A 21,931-nucleotide genomic window follows, 5' to 3' on the forward strand; every position below is an offset into this window, starting at 1 on the left:
GTCTGTGTTACAGCTTTGGGAAAAGCAAAATAGGTGTAAGTGTAAGTGGCTGGCAGAATTAAGTGGGTGCTGAGAATGAACATTTCATGTTTATACCAGATGTCAGATACACAGCTCTTCTCTGAGCTGTCAGAAAGCATAATATAGAGAAGGAAAGGTCAAAGAATCCTCTGGGACAGTACTGGTGCTTAAAGGTTATAATGATTGAAAAAGATTGCATTAAGTCTACATACACCACCACCTCAGATGTCGCTTCTTATCTCCAGTGGAAACAGAATAGGTCTTCTTAAGATATTTGTCGGATACAATCTGCTATGGCACTACAGTTAAAAACACGATGGTGACTGAAAGGCAGCCAGAGGGGTCCCCTTATCTGATGCTCAATGATTGCAGGTGATGGATGGACTGATTTCCCTACCAGAAAATGCCAACCTGTTATTATCACTGAAACAGGTGTAATGTGATCCATGCATAATTAACTGAATTTACAAAATGCCAGTAGTATATTAACTAGTCAAAGCAACCCTTTAAATTATCTCCCTCCCTATTTTACAATGGTTTAAAGAAGAAACTATCCACCAAAATATCAGTTAGTCTAAAACCAAGCTGAAAGAGAACAAATGTGGGCAAATAAATTCACTTTCAGCTGAAAGAGAACAAATGTGGGCAAATAAATTCACTTTTAGGTGAAATATGAGGAGATATCCCTCCCTACCTCTCCTTCGTCCATCCCAGATCCCTCCTTCCATCCCTCTTGCCTTCCTTTTTCTCTTCCTTTTCTACTTACTTTCCCTTGATTTATGAGAATTTTTTAAATCCCTTCTTTAGAGAGTATCCATAGGGAGGCACGTGGAGAATATTTGAAGAAGTTGTAGAAAGTAGAGGACTGCACACAACACTGTGCCTTTAATTACTTTCAGAATCCTTTCCAGCAGTCTGCAGAGGATATTTTGAGAATGACTTGTGTAGCCTGTCTTCAAGCTAGGTCAGTATTTCCTGCAGAGGCTTCTCAGGACATCTGGCCTGCAAGATGCTTCTGGAACAAAGGGTTCTCTTCTCAAGAAAGTTCATGAAATATTGCATGCTAGCTTCTGCTTCTCAGGTATCTCACACTAATACTGCCAAATGAAAAGCACTGTGAAACAAAGGTAAAATGTGTTTTTACTTTCTCTAACACTCTCAAAAAGTATTCAAATATATTGTGTTCCTATTTTCCTATTATCCACATTACTATTCTCAAAGAACACGCAGTGAAAATGCTGTGCATGGCCATCCAAATGGCCTCTTCGGAGAACAATATGCTGAGAAATCCATGAGGCCACCAAGGAAAAGCAGGGGTGCATGGAGGTCGTATTTCATGAATGAACCCACTGACAGAACAGTGCTGCCAGAGAGGCTGCCCACAGCAAGGCTGCTCATCTGTACAAAACAGATCAGGGAATAGCAGTGCCAAGGGTGTGTGGCATGCTGTAAAATTAACACAGGGAATTTAGAAGAAATGAATGGAATAGGTGGCAGGAAGCAAAGTATTCCCAAGTACAATAATGTGGTTGAAAACATGGAGTATGTTAGGGAAAAACAAGGGGAGGGAGCTCTTAATATTCAAGATTTACATAAAAACTGATATTAGGAGAAGAAAGCCAGCGTCTAGTAGCTACATTAGAGGAATTGGCACAGTTGTGTTGGTTATTGTATTTACTTCTGGGGGCAGGAAACAACACTGCCCATGAGTTTCTATTGACATCTGTCACTCAGCTTTCAAATTCACCATTTTTTTTCCTAGGCATAACCCACTTCAACAATTCCATAGCTTGTGCTTATTGTAATAAGTTCCCATTTGATTAGACTCCTACAAATTCCTTGGTTTCAGCTTAGTGCCCAGCCACACACTGGGGGCATAAAATATTTGAAGTACACCAGAAGAGAAGGTAAGATGCCTAATACTCTAAAGTGTGCAAAACAAAGACCTGTTTATAAGCTGCTCCTTTCAACACTGCAGGTGTCCGTGAATCCAGCACCAGCTGCTTGAACTGGCATTGTGTGGAATTATTTCATGTATGCCAGAACTAATGAAAGCACATTTTAGGGGGCAATCCTAGAGTTTGAACTCAGGGCCTTTTGCTTTTCATGACCCTGACTCTTTTTGCTTTAGTTATTATTATTTTTTTTGACTAAAGTATTACTTCTACCTGGACTGGCCTTAATTATGACTCCCTTATTTACGGCTGAAATATAACTGGGATGACAGGTATTCCTGACCACACCTAGCTTTCTGCTGGTTGAAATGTAGCATTTTGATTATCTATTTATGTATGTGTGCATATATGTGTGTATATATGTATGTATGCATATATGTATCCACCTGTCTGTCTGTCTGTCTGTCTGTCTGTCCTGGGTTAGTTATTTATCTGTCTGTCTGTCTTTCTGGCCTGGGTTAGTTCAAGGAGCAATCCTATCAAGCTCAACCTCTAGAACAGCTTGGATTACTTGTATCTACTACCTTGTCATCTAAAAATGTAAAGACAACCCTGTCCTTAACTGGCTCTTTAGATTTATATTATCTCAGATTATTTGCTATGTGACCCTTACTATTTTTATTTGCATTAACTGATCCACTCAGGAAAAGACTTCCAAACACAGCCCACAAGCTAACAGTGACTTTAAGCCACACAGCATTCTACCGGCTTAAAATAATTTTGATAATTTTGTCAATTTAAAATGTATCTGGCAGGCTGGGAATGTTGCTTAGTGTTAGACTGCTTGCCTAGCATGCATGAAGCTCTGGGTTCGATTCTTCAGCACACATAAACAGAAAAAGCAAGAAGTGGCTTTTTCTCACTCACATAGTAGAGTGCTAGTCTTGAAGCTCAGGGATAGTATCCAGGCCCTGAATTCAAGCCCCAGGACAGACAAAAAAAATGTATTTGGTTTTCTTGAAATTTCTTTTTCGATTAATGTTTTTTTTATTGTGAAAATATCGTACAGGGGGTTACAATTACATGAGCAAGGTAATGAGTACATTTCTTATCAAACATTGTTGCCTCCTCCTTTGTTTCCCCTTCCCATCCCTGCCCTCCCTTGTACATCTCATTGTTGCAATGGGTCCACCTGTATCCCTATTTAAACAATTTTTTTCCTTCCCCTCCCCAAATTATACCAACATCAAATACAGTGAAAACAGGGGTTATACCGTGGGGGAGGGACATACAAAGCAACAACAAAAAAATATTTTCTTGAAATTTTAAGGATGTGCTTTCTTCCTGTCAATATGCAACTGGAACTGATGTCACCTGAGCTGTTCAGGTAGAGTACTGTCTCTCCTATTCTGTCTTTAATGCCACTTTTTGGTCATGATATAGTGTTTTTATGTTTTCTTCTCGGTAGAGTTCCAAAATAACTAGCTCTTATAGCTAGATGTGGAACAACTGAAAGATTAAGAGTGAAAAGGTCAAGTAGCTTAAGAAAGAAAAATACGAGAGCAAAAAAGAAAAATAAGAGAGCATATTATTGCTTTACCTATTAATAACAACCGTTTGTCTACATGACAGGGAGGTTTGGGACTCAGTGGGTCATTACCTGCCAGGACAGCTGGCTTTGGAAAGTGGAATGAAAGAAAAATAAATGATGTACCAACTGTTGATGAAGTGAATTTTTCATTTAAGCACTTACGTCTTTGTGCTATCACTCAAATGCCATATCTCAATTAGCAGTCTCTCATCTTATTAATCTCATAGGGGCAGAACCCAGGGCCTCAGATTTGCTTGTCAGATGCTCAAGGCACGTGCCCTCCCTTTCTGCTTTGGCCATTTGTGAGATAGTATTTCCCGATAAACTTTCACATATCTAGGTTCAAGTACACACCACCACGCCAAGCCAATGACTAAGAGAGTGTCTCGCCAACTTTTCCCAGGCTGGCCTTGAACCATAATTCTTCTGCTTTCTGCTCCCAGATACCTGTAATCCCAGGCATAAACTGGCAGTGTCCAGTTAGAATCCATTACTTTTCTATAAAAAGAAATCACATGAAATATAGCTGCAGCCAACACAGCCTCAGGTTACAAGTAGGTAATATGTAATCTTTATTACTATAATCAATGGAGACATTAGAGACATTTGTTAATACAACATATCCTATTAAAAGCTGACTGATACAGAGGAAACTTCACATGAACAGTTAAAATATCGTGATGTTTAATATGCAAAGTGTGTCTGTTTCTAATAAATTTAACTCAACAGGACATGAGAGGCTATTTTGGTAGGAACTGTAACCAGCAAATTGAAAACAGATGAGACAAAAACACTCAGTCAACTAAAAAAGAACTTCATTTTCTACATTTTAAAAATGGAAATGAAGTGCATGATGCCGTTAAGACATTAACCAGGTTTGCCAACATGATTACTGCCCAATCCTCAGGAAGACTGGCTCTCCTCTCATTCCCTGGCATCATATGAATGGCCCCCAAATATTCTATCAAGGGAGAAATGGGGTCACTGTGCAGTGTCTGTGAATGAGTTTGGAAATTGTTTCTTGAAATGTTGCAGCATGATTCACTTCATAATTTCTTGCCTTTCAATCCTGCTACCAGCTCAAATTCCAACCTGATAAATAAAATAAAACCTGTTTAAAATATTTCCCAGATTTAAAAGATAAAAGGGGATGCATTTGGGAACTCCATCTTTGTAGGAACAATCAGAGTTGTATTCTAAACAGGCACATCTCTTTGGGATACAACAAACAGGAAAAGATACAGAATATCAACAACAAGCTACTCCAAATGGAGTTGCCAGCAGTGCCTAAAAGGATCAAATCCTGGCAAACATAACCAAATGCCAAGCGAGGTGCTGAGTTCCTCTGAGCCTGGGCAGCTTTACCTGATATTCTGTAGCTAGGAAGGTGGATGACAGCCAAGGAAATTTCAGCTACACACTGGGTACACCAACAACTCTGCTCTCCAAGGGAGCTGAGGTTAATGAAAAGTTTCTGCTGAGACAGGAATTATCTAGCTTATAAATAAATGAGCACCAATGGTCTATATAAGGCAGAAATCCACTTCACTTTTCAAATTTAAAATGTCCTACTTAACAAGACTCGCCCATTAAAATGCTTTAACTCTTGCACTTGCTTCAGCATTAATATTTTTCTATGTCTTTAAACATTCCTTGAAAACATTTAAATTTTTAAGACTTGAAGATCAAGAGTGACTCAAAGATCAGCTGAACCAAAACTACCCCTAAGAGCAGGTTTAAAGAATGCAGATACCCAAGAAAGACATCAAACTATGGAGTCAAAATTATTGGACTGGGATTGTGGAACCTAAATCTTAAGTCTTCCAAACAAGCTGGTGGACACAGGCAGGCACTAGAATGGATGAAACTGCCATCAACACACAGAGCAGTATCTTACATGTCTGTGGCTCCCAACACACTTATTTCTGTAAGAACAGGTCCATCCAAGGCTGACAGAAATTGGCAAGCTACACTTACAACTCATTTTCTTGTTTCCCTTCTGGCATAGTATACTCTATTTCCTTACATTCTTGGCTCCTATCTGTGACCAGATGACTGGGGACCAGCTAATATTCTATGCTCAGCTCATAGGTAATGTATGCCATTTGAGTCTCTCCTATGAAATCCATTCTTTCCTTATCCTTTTCCATCTGCTTCCTTGATGATGATAGAAAGCACAACCCTAAACTTATGTATCCAAAGGAGAAGGGAGTAAATGAGAGAAACTGTCCCCTTGTGGTTAGAAAGCGCTGATATGGATTTCTGAGTAAGAAATACCATCCAGATTGAGCTATTATAGTTTCAGACTTCTTTGTTACATCAGCTTGTACAATCTTAAAAATTTTTTGATTATCTTTAAGTAGTTGTACAAAGGTGTTGCCATTCAACAAAGCAGTTTATGAATACAATGAGTCTTGATCAATGTCATGCCTTTCAACATTCTATAATCTTTATAATCACAACATTCAAAGTACTTAAATGCAGCTTTATGACAAAGTAATCAATGCTTTGCTAGTACATGTATTATTTTTCAGGCATTATAGTATGTTATAGTACCACAGTAATGGTTTTGCCTGATTCAAAGCATCAACTAATGATCGATCTCATTAAAATTTGGAGACTGTTGAAATAATAAAACTTGATCATACTTGATTTGAACTAAATGCAAAATCTAATTTTTACTTTAGTCAGGAAACATCAGTTAAGCAATAATAAATAAATTCCCATTGAAGCTCTATCATTGAAAGAGAACATTTAAACTCTCATACTTCCCTATATATATATATATATATATATATATATTTTTTTTTTTTTTTTCTTTTATGAGCTTAAGGTTCTGTCTGACTTGTCTGTGAGTAGATGAAATGGGAGTAAGAACGCAGCTGTCTTTGGAATGGAGAAAATAATTCGGTAGATTATTTAAGGATCTGAGGATGGAGCAGAAATAAAAGGCCTGGAGCTATTGTGCTGTAAGAAAATATATGAGAAGTGGTCAGTAGCATCTCCGGAAAGTTGGGGGATATTGGCCCCTCAGACTAAAACTCTCGGTAGTAAGGAATGAATTCCAGTTTCTTCAAGTTGTCTTCCATGACCTTGACTCATTCTAGGTCTTTCCATGATGTGTTCAATGCTCACTTTAATCAAAAGAAGATTCTAAGACAGCCCTTGGGACAGCTGTCAAAATATGGAGCTGCTGCTGCTCTATTTTTTATATTAAATTTTGTATTTTTTCCATCAGTTTCATTAAAACTTACACCCACCCACAGACACACGTGAGCGTGCATTAACCCTCCATACACAAACATACATACTGGCATAGACCTAACCATAATAACCTTTGCATGAAAGATAAGAATGCAGTATTTGGATAGAAGGCCTTGTACATCCTCCCTGGGCAAGAAAACAAGGGCCAAGTAGGAATGCTAGGAATCCTGTGGTCCAGGAGACAGTCCTTACTCTGTCTCTGATCTCAGCTTCTCCTGAGGGCTGCATCTCTGTTCTCTGGAAGTACCAGTTTACCCAGATGCTAAATGCGTGTGACGGAATGGAGTGGCCCTATGGTCCCAAATTCACCATTGCAGACTTTCTGGACATATACCAAATTCCCTGGGGAAAGCGTCTAATTGGCCAAGACCTATGTGACAGATACAATGACTATGCCAATCAGCTGAAGCCAGCTGGCACACTGTACCTGTGGGTTCTTCTAGTGGAGGTGATGAGGGAGTCCTGTGGGATGCTTATACAGTATGGATGACTCAGAGGCATACATAGCCTCTGTAGCCAAAGCAAAACTGTAACCACACCTAGCTAATCCAACAGGAGGGAAACCCAAAGCGCTTTCTGGAATCATGTCATCCTAAACAAGGAACAAATGTTCCAGGCAAGATAAACTCATACGATATGGAAAGGAAAAATAGTAACCTTCATAAGACACACTTCTTGGAAGTTTTAAGTTTCATATTTCCCTGGTGCAAAGTACAAGTACAAATGTAGTATACTTGCATGTCTATAATGAATGCATACATATGAAACAATCCACATGTACTATCTTAAGTGTTCACCATGATTGCACAAAGGCAGATTTTATAATTATCCCACATTTACAAAACAAAGTAGGTAAACAGTAATGAGGCAACCATCTCCAAACTACTTAGGTGTCATTTTTAGAATCAGAACTTGGGGCATCTAAATTACAAATTTATTTTGTTTTATGTGTGTGCATAGGGGATTATTTTTAAATGTTTCAATTATACCAAGGCTCAATTGATAGAGTGCTTGCTTATATATGTGAAATTCTGGGTTCAATCTCCAGCACAATATAAAAAACTTGTTTTTTAAGTAAGTTTTTTATTGTGAAAATACTGTACAGAGGGGTTACAGTTATATGATCAAGGTAATGAGTACATTTCTTATCAACCATTGTTGCCTTCCCCTTTGTTTTTCCCCTACCAACCCTTCCATCACCAAAACTTGTTTTAATTATACTGTTATATCAATGAGAAAGAGATGAAGTACACTAACCTGGAAGTAGGAAGATATGTAATGCAACCAGGCTATGATGTTTGTGTGCATATGAACATTTCCTCTCCTTTCACATCAAAAGCAACCTAAAACCTAAATCTATCAGTGCATGGACTTTGGGAATAATCTCATACCTGTCTTGAGCTTCAGTTTTTCAAAGTGGAATCTCAGTGTAGAAGGAGAGTAGAGTTCCTTCAATGAGCCCAGTATCTGATTGAATAATGGTTTCTATCATTGTCATTCTTTCCTACCAGTAAATGCCTTTCTTGCATCCCATGGGACCATAAATTTTAAGGACAGGGAAAATGTTAATTATATTTCAGTTTCCTATACATTCAACTCTGTGTTTTCACCTGGAGAGCAGCTCATGGTGGGACTCAATAAATATTTATGTGAATATATTTCAATCAAATTTACCACAGTAATGAGCTCAGTTTTTTCTCTATTTAATATTATCCTCATTCAAGTGAGGGCCATAATTACTACAATAAGACATTATTATGAGGCATCTTCTATACCCAGATCACTTATTGAATACAAGTATAAATCAATGAAGAAATAGGAAGGAAGGAAGGAAGGAAGGAAGGAAGGAAGGACGGACAAATGGAAAGAAGGAAAGTGGGAAAAAGTGAGTAGAAAGGGAGTAAGTTTTAAGGAATAATTTTAATTCTTTCCACATTCTAGCAGTCTGCACAGACTCATGATATTTTTCATCTCCATTTCCAACTACCAATTGAATACACTGCAATTAAATCTATCCACTATGCTTTCTTTTACAGATCAAAATATTTTGCATTCATCCATAGAACAGCAGCTGAGGTTTACATGTCAATTTCCTCTGAACGTACTGATATGAATGTTTCTTTAAATCTATTAATATTTTAGTCTCCATGAAATGTTAATAGTCACATCAGGACTGACATGTATTTTAAAACATAGCTCTACAACTGTGATATATTTCCCTTTAGTCTACAGATGAATTCTCTGACTATGTTGACGTATTAACCTACATCCTGGTGAGAAGCAAGAATTTAGAAATAATCCTGGTTGGTGCAGGCATCGTTGGCAATTATCTGCTTCTTAATCATGGTTTCACAATTTGGTATAGTCTCAGTTGACACAGTGATGCAGCTTTTGAACATTTTACTTGGATAAAGATTGAAGACACTGGGAAGTTGGATAAAGAGTCTAGTCAGTCAGTGAGGCAAATCAGAAAGATTTAGTTTTCCAAAGGATATACCATGTGTTCTTGACTTCAGAAAGTCTGAAAAGAGAAATTGTTTTAATTTGGATTCCAAGTAGAATGGAAGGGAAGGGTAGACTCCAGTAAACAAAGGTCCTAAGGAACAATATTATTATTATCACAATTCAAATTATGTGGGAAAAATCATTGTTTGGAGTCCTAACTACATCTTAAAGTCTGTAATGTATCCTGTTACCTGGTAAAGTTTCCACCAACAGGGCAAGTATCTCAGCCATGAAAATACCCATTTGGCACCATGTATACTATCTGAGATAACTTTACTTTTTTGGTCTATTCATCTTTGAGTAAAATAATAAAGATGTTGCTACAGTGGGTGTAAATCCCACACCATCTGGTTTGGTTGCTAACAGTTCGCACCTCGGTCACACCAGGATTTACAAAGCAATTTTTAGCACAACATTGCTTCAATCTCCACTACCTGCTGTTTGACATCTCACATTCTCCTTTCACATCCCAAAGGCGATGTTCTAAATGGATAGCAGTGCATAGGACTGAATTTTTAAATATATGCACATAGCACAGATATGGGAAGCTATATCAGACACCAAAGTAGTTTGTTGATTCAATAGAGGGACAGATTTCAAGTATATTCTCTACTTAGAGTAAATTTTACCAGCCACTGTTGGGCAAACGTCAACTGTTTATTACAGTATGTAGCCAGAATACTTGATGCACTCCTTTCTAATTAATATTTTATCACGAGGCACCCATGAACTAACTCATCTTGCAGTCTTACATATAAGAGGGTAATTTTTCTCATGTGTTTGATTTTGTACTGCTTTTTGTGATATTAGCAACTATACTGCAATTATATTAATTCCTAGCTTTTCAGGATATTGGTATAAGTAATTACACTTTAAGAAATCTATGTCCAGTAGCTTATTTCTGGTTTGTCAATTACTAGCTTTCTAACTCATTTTGAGGTATTACTTCCTCTTGCTCAGATAGGTGTTTGATTATTCTGCAGAGTCAGCACTAAACAGGAAGTGGTAGACAAACCATATGGGATATTACAACCCTTCTCAAATAGTCATGTTACTGAGGCATTATACAGATGCCTAACAAAAACTAATTGTCAATTACCATTAGATAATTTTTCCACCTATGCTGACTGCTCCTAAGTAAAGATGTACAGTTTTGCCATAGTTTTGAAATTATTTATATGCACAAAGCACTACAAATAATGCTCATGACATAAATAAACCTCACTGAGATCTGTATTTTAGCTCTCTGTTTGTCTAATAAACAGGAGCTACAAATTATTTCATGAAGTAATTTTAATGTAATTTTACTGGAGCCAGTAAAAAAGCTCTAAGTTGCAGGCAATAGCAAAAGACAAATTAAAAACAGTAATCACTATCCATTGCTAAATAATATAGCGATGTTACTTGTAGATCACTTTGCTGGCTACAGGACTAAGTTAATACAAAAACAATCCCAAACAAAACAAAACAACAGAGAAACTTTTGAATTAATTCCAACTCCACAACCACCAACTCACCAAATGAGCAATGTGTTTCTACTGTGGAAGTCCTAAGCATTGTCTATGAAGAGAAGTAACCAGCAGAAGGAGCACTATAAAGCTACTGTGATTAAATATCACCCATCCATGTACTTATTCAAAGGTATACTGCATTCTAGCCATTGCTTTTTCTTGTCTTGATATTTCCATCACATTAGAAATAAAACAACACAAGCATCATTAAAGTAGATTTCAGATATGAACCATGTTTAGGTTTTTGTAGAAGGTAGAACACCAAGTTGACAGTGAGTCCCAACAATACCCATTGGTGTCATGCCATTTAATCTCAATATCAGAAATTTTGTTTTCAGTGAGACTTTTCTATGGACTTTTAAACCTAAACTAAACTTTAGTTAGAGTCTGTACATGCTTTCATGTCACATCTGGGAGAGGAGAAATTGTGGATTAAAGTATGTTTTAGACTCTGGGACTTGAATTAAAAGGGCAGCTGTGCCACTTTAGCCCTAGGACTTAGAAAGAAAGACAAGCATTTTGCGAGACAATAAAAAATATACAAATCAATTGGAGACCTTGGAAGGTTTCCAAACAAGGAAATAAATCAAGGTGAAGAGTATCTTGAGAAAGACGCTTCAGGCTTGAAGGGCGGGGGGGGGGGGGGGGGGGGGGGGGCAAGGATGATGTCCTCATTTGAGACATAATATTTTAGCTTTGATGTGTTAAATGCCTTCTAGCACCATGATGGAGAAGAAAGCTAGAGAAGAAGAAAGGTTAGTAGAGCAGAGAGGTAACAGGAATACATTAGGGACTTCACGAAATGGAACAGACCAGTGAGGGACTTTCTACCCATAGTGACCCACAGACCAGCAGCACCCACTTCCCAGGACAGCCAATTAGAAATACACAGTCTCAGACTCCAACCAGTTGATTCATTTGGAATTGAAGTCTAAGGAGTATTGTGAAAGAGCATGTCTGAGCTGAGGCTTTGGTTCAACTTTGGAGGAGACGTCCCTAAAGTGGCTCTAGGTACCACTGTGTATCAAATGCTTCTGTAAACAATGGGCTTAAATATTAATGAACTCTGCTGACTCTGGTTTTGAAATGTCAGAAGCCCTTGGCTTAGAACATCACTCCTTTTCCTGAGGACTCTGTGCCTTATCATTTGGAGAATGGCTATGGGGCTGACTTGGAATATCCATCACATAGAAAAATTCCTGGTCAGGAGGAAGCATCAAGGTTCTAGTTTGACTTCTCCACAGCTCTGGGATCTTTTGCAGGCTACTACTTCTATGAGACCCATGTGCAAATGACCCAATTTAGTGCCTAGCGCACAGGTTGGGAGGGCTTTGTGCTGAGACTCGGCATCTAGGCTCTTGCCTCATGAGTTACTTTCAAACCAGAAGTTAGAGCACCAGGCATTCCAACATGAGCTGGGTGGAAGCTCACTCTCTTGGCATTTCCAGAACTGAGCTTTCCGGCTCTACTTAGGCTGTCAACCATCCTGTTCCTCTCCGTACTTTCACCAAAAAGCTCTGACTAGCAGGTAATGAACACAAAAGACAAGCATTCTGCTCAGTATCTAAGCAGTAGTCATTAGAGCGAGATTATCACCACTATCATCATTGCTGTTGCTGCTATTATTATTATTATCATCATCATCATCATCATCATCATTATCATTCCCCTTCTATACTTACTCTTGTTAGGCTCCTATAAGAGAGAATAAGACAGGTGAATAAAAGATGATTCTGATATCAGAAATCAGAAAAACATCTCCAACCACCGGAAAGGGACTCAGTAGAAATAAAGCAAGCTGCAGTGAATGAAGACAATGTAGGCAGGTGTAAACAACGAAGGCTTAGTGCAGGTCTGGAAGGGTCTGTGGAACTTTGAGAAAGGATGACTGAATAGATACCAGCAAGGGGCACGTGTACTCTGAAAGACCTTTCATCTTTGGCAGGGAAAGAAAAAAATACCCTGAAATCACAGCTTCAGCTGCTAGGACCTGGCTCAAAATGGGACTTCATCCTTTACTGAAATGAAGTCTCCAAGTCATTCTTAATGCGATGAAGCAGGCTTGATTGTAGCTGCTAGAAAGTTCACATGGGTAGGTCTGTCACTGCCTGGTTGGTACTCCAGAGGATTTGGATACTTATACCTTGAGAATAAAGTATTGGATGGATTTTCAAATATTTATAACTGTCAAAATCTAGAAAAGCATTCAGTTATTTACTTCATCAATGTTTGTTGACTAGATGCCTGTTGAGTGCCTATTATGAGTCAGCTTTGTGCAATACACTTAAACTCAGAACACAGGCCTCTGCCCTAGGGGTTCATGAACTAGTCTGTCAGGCTCTCAGATGACAATTGTGAGGATCTTGTGAGGTAGACATGGACCCATATGCACAAATGTTTTTCACATCTAAATCTGACCTGATTGTCCTGGTCATTTCTTGACATGCTTGCAGTGAGGGAAATATACATTTTCTCCATGTGATTTAGTATCTCTTGAAACTTTTACATTCTGAAGGATAGAAGTTTCATTTTTGCTTTAGCTACAATCTCAGCAGACATTCACAATCATCTCATCCATATGCTTTAAAAGTAAAGACAGAACTCCAAAGGCTGAGATAAATCAAGGTATAATGACTTAGGATAGCTGTGACTGGCCAAGGTTACTCAATTCTTATGACAAAAAAGAGTCCTCTTTTGAAACATGTTTCATTCAATAGCTTCATAAGACATATTCACTGTAAATTAGTAAACCAATAGATTATTCATCTTTTTTTGTGCCAGTTCTAGGCCTTGAACTCAGAGCCTGAACATGGGCCCTGTGTCTTTTAAAAGCTCAAGGGTAACATTCTGCCACTTGAACCATACCTCCACTTCTGGATTTTTGGTAGTTAATTGGAAATAACAGTCTTATAGACTTTCCTGCTCATGATTAGCTTCAAACCATGATCCTCATATCTCAGCCTCCTGAGTAGCCAGGGTTACAGGAACATGCCTCTAGGGGCCAGCAGGTTCTTTTGTTATTAATGAATTTACCTAATTATAAAAGTAATGAAGGATAGCTCAGTCAGAATCTCAACTTCGGTTAACATTTCTGAAATTCTGTAGTGATTTGAAGCAATTATTTTCTGTTGATTTGAAGCAATACAAGTTGAAGTTAGTTTGATAATTCCTTACTTGGAGTAGTTGTAGCCATTATTCTACCTAATGGATCACCTTCTTTTCTCTCTCTCTCGCTTGTAAATTCTTATTTTCTTTTCCTTGCTTACATGCTTGTGGGTTGACAGAGCTGACTCTCTTCTTTCATTTCATGGATAATCCCCTAAACAAGGATCCAATTATAGGCCTCTGTGAAGGTTCTGGTCAATTACAAGCTTGTTTTTGTTGTTGTTGGTTATGGGTCTTGAACTCTGGGCCTGAGTGCTGTCCCTCAGCTCCTCAGCTCAAAGCAAGCACTCTATCATTAACCCACAGTGCCACTTCTTGTTTTCTGATGGTTTATTGGAGATAAGAGTTTCATGGCCCTTCCTCCCTGGGCTGGCTTTGAACCATGATCTTCAGATCTCAGCCTCCTGAGTAGCTAGGATTATAGGTATGAGCCACTGGTACCCAGCTCCAGTACAATCTTTAACATTAAGGATCCTAAGAGTTTTCAGGGTCTACCTTGGCCACCACAAGAAAAAACTGATGTGAGAAAACAGTCAAAAATAAAGGAAGAAAAGTCAAGAAATACAGAAAAGACCACTGAATCAAGGAATTGGATGATCTCTCAAATGAAGCACATTTGGTTCTCAAGGAGTAGTTCAAGGAGTTTGTGATACAATGTTTTGCTTTTTCGGTTTTTATATCAAAAACCAGTAAAAGGAAGCATCATTCACTGTGGTGTGGTTGAACCAATTCTTGGTCATCCATACAGCAAGCTCTGAATTGATTCTAATAATCAGAACTAGCCAATATTGGTCGGAAAGGGCTGAATATACCCCATTTTACACTGTCAATAGATAACCAGTCAACAAGTAGCATTGTATAACAGAACTGCAGGCCACCCACTGACCCCATACCACAATGCAAGGTGTCAGGCCCTTTCTGGAGGCGCAACTCTGTAAACCATACAACTCTTCCAGAAGATACTAGTTAGCTCCGTTATTTCAGCCTGTTAAATTTTCTATTTTCTTCAAGCCAGAATGAACTCAATTACTTTTATTTGTAATTAAGGTACTTTGTCCTTAGGTACAAAGCAAGAACCTCTCTAAACTCAAGAATCAAGCAAAATGTACTCTTTTAAAATAGACAAGGGAGCCTCATTTAAATCCCTGCAGGCAAAAAGGTTAAGCCAGCCCCTGACCTCAGGCACACATTCACATGGCCATCTACAAAAAGAAAGGAGATGTCTGGGTTATTAGATTTGAGGGTTTGTAATTAAAAGTGACCAATCATTGAGAGCAGAAGAGGACTGGTTATGAGTCACAGAACATATGAAGTCCAGAGTATTTCCATCTGAATTAAGCTTTACAATGAATTCTTTAGATCGTCTCTGTGAAGATAGGTCCTCTCTAACTCATTTACCTCTCAGTGACTCTTATCCTTTTGATGGCAGACCATGTTTATTTGTCTGAGAATATATTTTATATATTAGTAAGACCATCTTGACCATAAATTGCCAAGGTCACAAGAGTGATCATAGAGAGGGAAAAAATTAAACCAGCACTCTAAGGCTTTTTATTGAGGAGCTAATTATTTCATTTCTACTCAATGAGGTTATTTTATCAAGTTTCTGACTTCAATTTATGCCAGTATACTTTAGTATATTTTAGTATGTGCGAAGTTAGCATAAAATTTGCAATTGCAATAGTCTAATGACAGTGATGTGACTATATACCTTTATCTTTTTCATATAAATAGGCTATCTAGAAATTGGGAGGGGCAGAGGCAGGGAAAGAGGAGAGGGAGAGGAGAGAGGAGAGAGCTCTCAATTTGAACTTTCAAAGTCTAAAACTGAGGAGCAGAGAATGATGGGGTAAGAACACATGTTCAGCATTAGTAAATGAGCAAAATGAATGGGATCTCTGTGACTCTTTGTAACCTCCCTGGTTAGAATATATACACAACAATTTCTCTAGATGGACTATCTTTGTGAGTTTTTCCTTTTTCACATCAGCTGACAGAATTGAATGTTCAAGTTATTTGAGTTCTTTTACTTTACAGAAGCAGTCACAGAGTGTCTGGCTCAGGCTTTGTCCCAAAACATATTTAAGAAGTATCAATAGCAGAAACGGGGCAGTACTTACCACCAGAGTGTGGTGGGGGGCCGCAGAGCAGGACCATGCCCTGGCCTTCGCGTACTGACACTGTACTCCTCATTCTGGTTTTAAAATTTTCAAGATCTAATTTGAAAACAAAACAAAAACCCTGAGTATCACAGAGGAAAATTACATACAAAATCATTACTTTCTTCCTTCAAAAAACAATTCTAAAACCTCTTCCTAGGAAAGTGAAGAGAAGAATAGTTGCTTACAGAAGGAAAAACAGGACTTGATTTCCTTATTCAGGCTGCTAGAATATCATCCATATCAATTTAAATAGAGATCCTGGACCCCTTGTTGGTGATAAAGGGTCAAATTAAATGAATTTTCCAAAAAGATAAAGTAATCACAATGAATAGAATTAACCAGACAATAAGATTTGGAGAAGGAAACAAAATAAACTGAAACAATTCTACCTAAATATTTCCACATCAATTCCATTGATTCACCAATTATTCAAAAAGTTTCCCCTAAAATATTTGTTTATGACACATTAAAGTAAATTTGTTCTACATAAAATTAGTATTATTCATAGAAATATTTTAAAATACACACTTTCTAGTTTCAGGCTGTATTTGTCTCATGTCCTGAAGAACATATGTATCACTGGAAATTAACAACTAAGCAGAATTCAAAGGGTTAACAATAACTGAAACCACAAATTCCTATTTATGGCTATAAAAGGCAATTATTTTATTATCACCCAGGAAGTATTTTATCAACATTTAATACATTTCTAAGAAATAGTAGTCAATGGAATATACTATTTTTATTAACCAATGGTTATTTTAGACACTTAATTTCTTCCCATACCAATTTAAGATAGCGAATATTGGTTCATATATTTCAGTTAAAATTACAACAGAGAGAAAATTGCATTGTCTACATGCATAGAAAAACCCAATTCCATAGAGGAAAAGGAAGAGATGTGTGAGACATGCATACAGCATGCATGTGACATGCACATAATACACATGTGAAACAAGTATGGCATGCAGTGACATACATGATAATGTATGTACCCTAGGTATGCACACATACATGTGTGCAACATGTGTGGCATCTGGGGTGTATGTGGTGTGTAAGTGACATAAGAATTACATGAATGCTAGAATCATGCATGATGTCCATGACATGGATAGGGTGTAATGTGGCAGATGACATGTGACATGAGTATGCCATATGTATCATATTTTAGAATCATGTATGATAGGATTTGGATTTGACATGTATAATATGTATGTGACCTATGAATAATGTTTGTGTCATGTATGTTACATATGGGTGACACACACAAATGTGTAAAAACAAGATCTACATGGTGACACATAATGCACATGACATTCATGTGTCAAGTGCATTGCATGCAAGTCACATAAAGTGAAATACATGTGACATTCATGTGAAAGGCATGCCATACGTGCTCTATGTGTGTCGTGTATTATGCCTACACCATGGCTTGCATGTGACATGAGTGCCATATGTGGGATGTGTGACACATGTTACATATATAAAAAGTGGATACAACATACATAGCATGCACAAACATACATGCCGCATACAGGTGTTGTGTGTGACACACATGGGTCATTCATGTTCCATGTATATTTTATTCATGACATGTGCTTCATGTGTGCAGTGTGCGATATATTTGTCATGTGTGTGTCATGTGTGACATAAATGAGACACGAGGGTGAAGTGTGTGCCATTTATGTGCCATGTGCATGCCATGTATGTGTCACATGTGTGGCATGGCCATGACACATGTGTTCCATCTGTGAAATGTGTAACAGCCATGTTGCAAGTTTGTGAAATTTGTGTCATGCATGCACTGAATGTGTTGCATTTATGATGTGTATGTGACTTGTGTGAACTGCATGTTCCATGTGTGTCATGAATGTGCTGCCTGTGACATGTACATGCTATCTATGTCATGTATGTGGCATGTTTGAAATGTATCCAGCATACATGTGGCACATTCACTATACATACCTGCATGTGGCGCATATGTGGGATGTGTGTCACCTATTTGACTTGTATGTGGTATATGGGACATTTGTGTCACAGCTATGTGACATATGTGGCATACATTTGTGCTATGTGCTATGTATTGGCATATGTGTGTGTGTTTGAAGTCACATGTGTGTAACATGTTTGGCTGTGAGTAGCATGAGTGTGACATGAGGTATGTGATGTGATTCATAAATGTGTTAAGTGTGACATGTGTGTCATGTATTTGTTTATGGTCTCTGCATGGCTTGTGTGTTGTGTGGGTAGTGTGTTGTGTGTGTGTGTCATGTAGGTGGCATGCAGGTGTCATTTGTTGCATGAATGTATCACATGTGTGTCATACATATATCATGTTGTTTTCTACATGAGCTGCTATACAATGTTTATGTTATGTATGGTTTGCGGATGTGCTCTGTTCAGCATGTGTGCACCAAGTACATGTTATGCAAATGTCATGCATGTTCCTGTCCTCAGATCAGATAAACATATAAAAGACAAAGGGTATAGAAAACTAAAACAAAAATTAGAAATAACTGCGAATAGAACATAATAAGAACCTATTGTGCCCAATTATTCATTGGATATTTTTACTGTTGAGTTTTCAAAGTTCTTCTATATATTTTTCTTTTCTTCAGACAGAACAAAACAATTAATCCATAGAAAATACATGTCATTTTTAAGGTATAGAAAAGAAAAATAGCCTCCTTTTGTTGGACTATTAGGATCTATGAAAGAAAAATAAAGTTTTGAAAGTTTCAAATCACCAAAATACCAACTAGCAGAGTGTATGTGCAACTCAAATGCAAGTCAAGCTGTAGGTGGTTCTATTTTGACAAGAATTGTAGCAGAGAAAAGCACTTTATAAGAATCAAAATAAATAATATGTAGTTCCAGGATTTATTGATAGAAACTCTCAGCTTTTTTTCTTTGCCTCATCTCCAATTCCTGCGAACATTATCATTATTCTGGAGCCAGAAATAAGTCAGAACCAACCATCCAACCCAACAGAGAACAAGCCAGCCCGATAAAGAACTCAAGCTAGAACCATGTGTAGCATTAAAAGACCAAATACTTTACCCTTAACCTAAGAAGTACGACAGGGACTTCCATTCTCATCACTTCTACTCAATAAAGTATTAAAACATATGCCCACAGCAATAATGAAGGAAAAATATACACTTTGGAAAGGATGTAATAACTGTATTCTTATTTGATGTAATGATTGTCAAAATAAAAGATCAGAAGGAACATGAAAAAAATCACTTTATATTGTCCAATTAAATAAAACAGGATACATCATCTATGTACTAAAAATAACTGCAAAAGTCAAAATTTAAAACTGCACTTACATTGAGTCCAAAAAAATTAAAAAATGCACATCATAACAAAACATATAATGTATTTACTTACTAAAATAAGAAGTAAATAAAAAAGAAAAATGCATAAGCCTTTGTAAACAGAGAGAGATACCATACTCATGGATTGTGAAGCTTAATTCAATTGCAAATCTCCATCTATTCATATAAAATGGGATTCCTTTCAAAATCCCAGCAAGGTTTTTCCTTAATGCATTGTAGACATAGACAAACTAATTCTAAAATCCATATGTAATAGTACAAAAGGACATCAATTGAAGAACAGACTTCCAATAAAAAATTACACTAGAAAAATTGGACCACCTAGCTAATAAAATAAACCTCATCTTGAATTTAATTCGGTTATAAAAACTAAGTCAGAACAGGTCATGAATTTTATTGGAAATATAAAAGTATAGAACTTTTAGAAAAGAATGCATACATCTTAGGAATTTAGTTATTGTTTAGCATTGTATTTTCCAGGAAGATCTCACTGTCTAACCGATAGAGACAATGAGGACAGCAATCCATCCAGATGAACAGAAAGACGTAAATGACATTGTGAAGAGATCTAACACTCATATGCTTAATCTAGTGTCTGATTCCATGCCCTATGTGTTGTTGGAGCTGGTTTTTCATAGACCACTCTTGGAAAATAAATACTGTAGCCCAAAAGTCTACCAGTATAAAGCTTTAAATCATCCAAATGCAAGTACCATTTCTCAGAAACTAACTCTGGGGAACCTTATGTTAATCCAAGGTTAAGTTTCCATAGGCAGAAAAAGTTAGAGTTCTTAACAGAAAATAGGCACCGACTGTTATGGGAAGAGTATTAGACAGTATCTTACACATAGCTGACCAAATGTGTTAGGGCTAGGGGACAGGGAGGACATTTTATGAGAAATTCTGCCTAAGGCGATATTTGCGATTGGTACATAAATGCTTTAAACACCACCAGCAAGAGAATGAAAAGTGAGACAGACATCTTTTCATTTTAAAAAGAAGATTAAAATAGCACATGAAAAGTAAAAATATTTTGAATCTGTGACCTGCTAGTTAGTAGTCATAAACTTTAAAAATTTAAGAATCCTCCTCAAACTATCATTGGCATTAAGAATGGCCTGGGTATGCAGCACAGTAACAATACAAGGTGGGCAGAGAAGAGGTACAGCACCCCACCCTTGGTGCATTTTAGCAAAAAACTGTTCCATCCTGGTGCTGATATAACATGGGGTACAGCTGAGGCTGCACAGAACAGCAGCCAAAGATCCCCAGCAATATATCAACAGGGGCTTTTCAAAGCCTGGAGGTTCAGTCCAGAGGCTTCTATATCTATATCTCCTTGAAGTTTCACACAGAGACTTCCCCTCAACGGTCCATCTGAGCTCTGAGGACAGCCTTTGCAGATAAGCCAACCCCTACACCTTGTTTGAACTACTGCTTTAAAAAATGTGCATCATAATTCATTTCACAGTACCTAGATTATAAAGTTCATATTCTCTGTCCTAAGATTCATTCAGTCCTTCAGAAGGGTGTGTGTGTGTGTGTGTGTGTGTGTGTGTGTGTGTGTGTGATACACTTCTGCCCAAGTATTGACATAATATACATAATAGGACTTCATCTTACACTTTTGAGTATTTCCCAGTGTAAAATTTTGTTTAGACCCTAAACTACTTCTTTCAACTTATGTAAAGTATGTTTATCTTCAAGATGTAGTTAAAAATAATCCTCTTCTGCTCAAGAAGCATTTGAAAACTGAATGTTTATTGTAACTGCATTTTAGGTTGTTCCTCTGAATGAGGATGAAAGGTGAAGGCATAAACACCCTCAATCTCTTCTTGTGACCTATTGAAGATCACCTATGGCATCTATCCTGCCTGGGCAGCAAACGTTTATTTGTTCCTACAAGGATAATGTCACCTACCCTGAACAAATGTCACACTCCTCTTTAGTGGCTCTCTCTACACCATTAGTTGAATTAACAGTATCTGTTAACAAAAATTATTACATTGTTACTAGAAATACCAAGTAATCTGATGAAGTGTGAATATGAAGAGATTTATTTACATAAAAACAAATTCAGAGGCTTTTGAGAAATTCTATAAAGAAAATTCACCTTTCCCCTCTTTCAAAACTGATGTCAACATAAATGGAATAGAGTGAGCGAGACTGCCATAAAAGCTTAGAAAATATAAGTCTTTATTCTGCTTGTCCTATTCATGCAACAAGAGGGCTCCAGAAATGTTTTTTTTTTATTATCACTCAAATGCAAAGGAAAACAATTATTGGAAATCAGAGCAACTTCATAATAGGGTGTACTGTATACAAATACTACAATGAACCCCTACTGTCTATTGCTCATGGAAGGGTGTTTTGGCACACTGAAAGAATAAAAACAAAAAAGCCAATTACCTGCCGAGTTGTATATTCAAAAAAAATTAATCGATGATGATACATATGAATCTTTTATAAAGATTTA

The 21,931-nt window shown here is 37.4% G+C and overlaps 1 protein-coding gene across 1 annotated transcript in view; it reads right to left on the bottom strand.

Moving 5' to 3' along the window:
• The window catches only part of Cntn3 (contactin 3), a 216,329-nt gene that overhangs the window by 113,584 nt on the left and 80,814 nt on the right, over positions 1–21,931 (bottom strand). The window contains exon 4 of the mRNA XM_042679994.1: positions 16,073–16,168. Within this exon, the coding sequence (XP_042535928.1) occupies positions 16,073–16,168 (96 nt within the window). The remainder of the gene's footprint in view (positions 1–16,072; positions 16,169–21,931) is intronic.

This window comes from Dipodomys spectabilis, unplaced genomic scaffold, assembly GCF_019054845.1.
Source record: "Dipodomys spectabilis isolate Male_0828 unplaced genomic scaffold, ASM1905484v1 ptg000054l, whole genome shotgun sequence".
NCBI classification, from domain to species: domain Eukaryota; kingdom Metazoa; phylum Chordata; class Mammalia; order Rodentia; family Heteromyidae; genus Dipodomys; species Dipodomys spectabilis.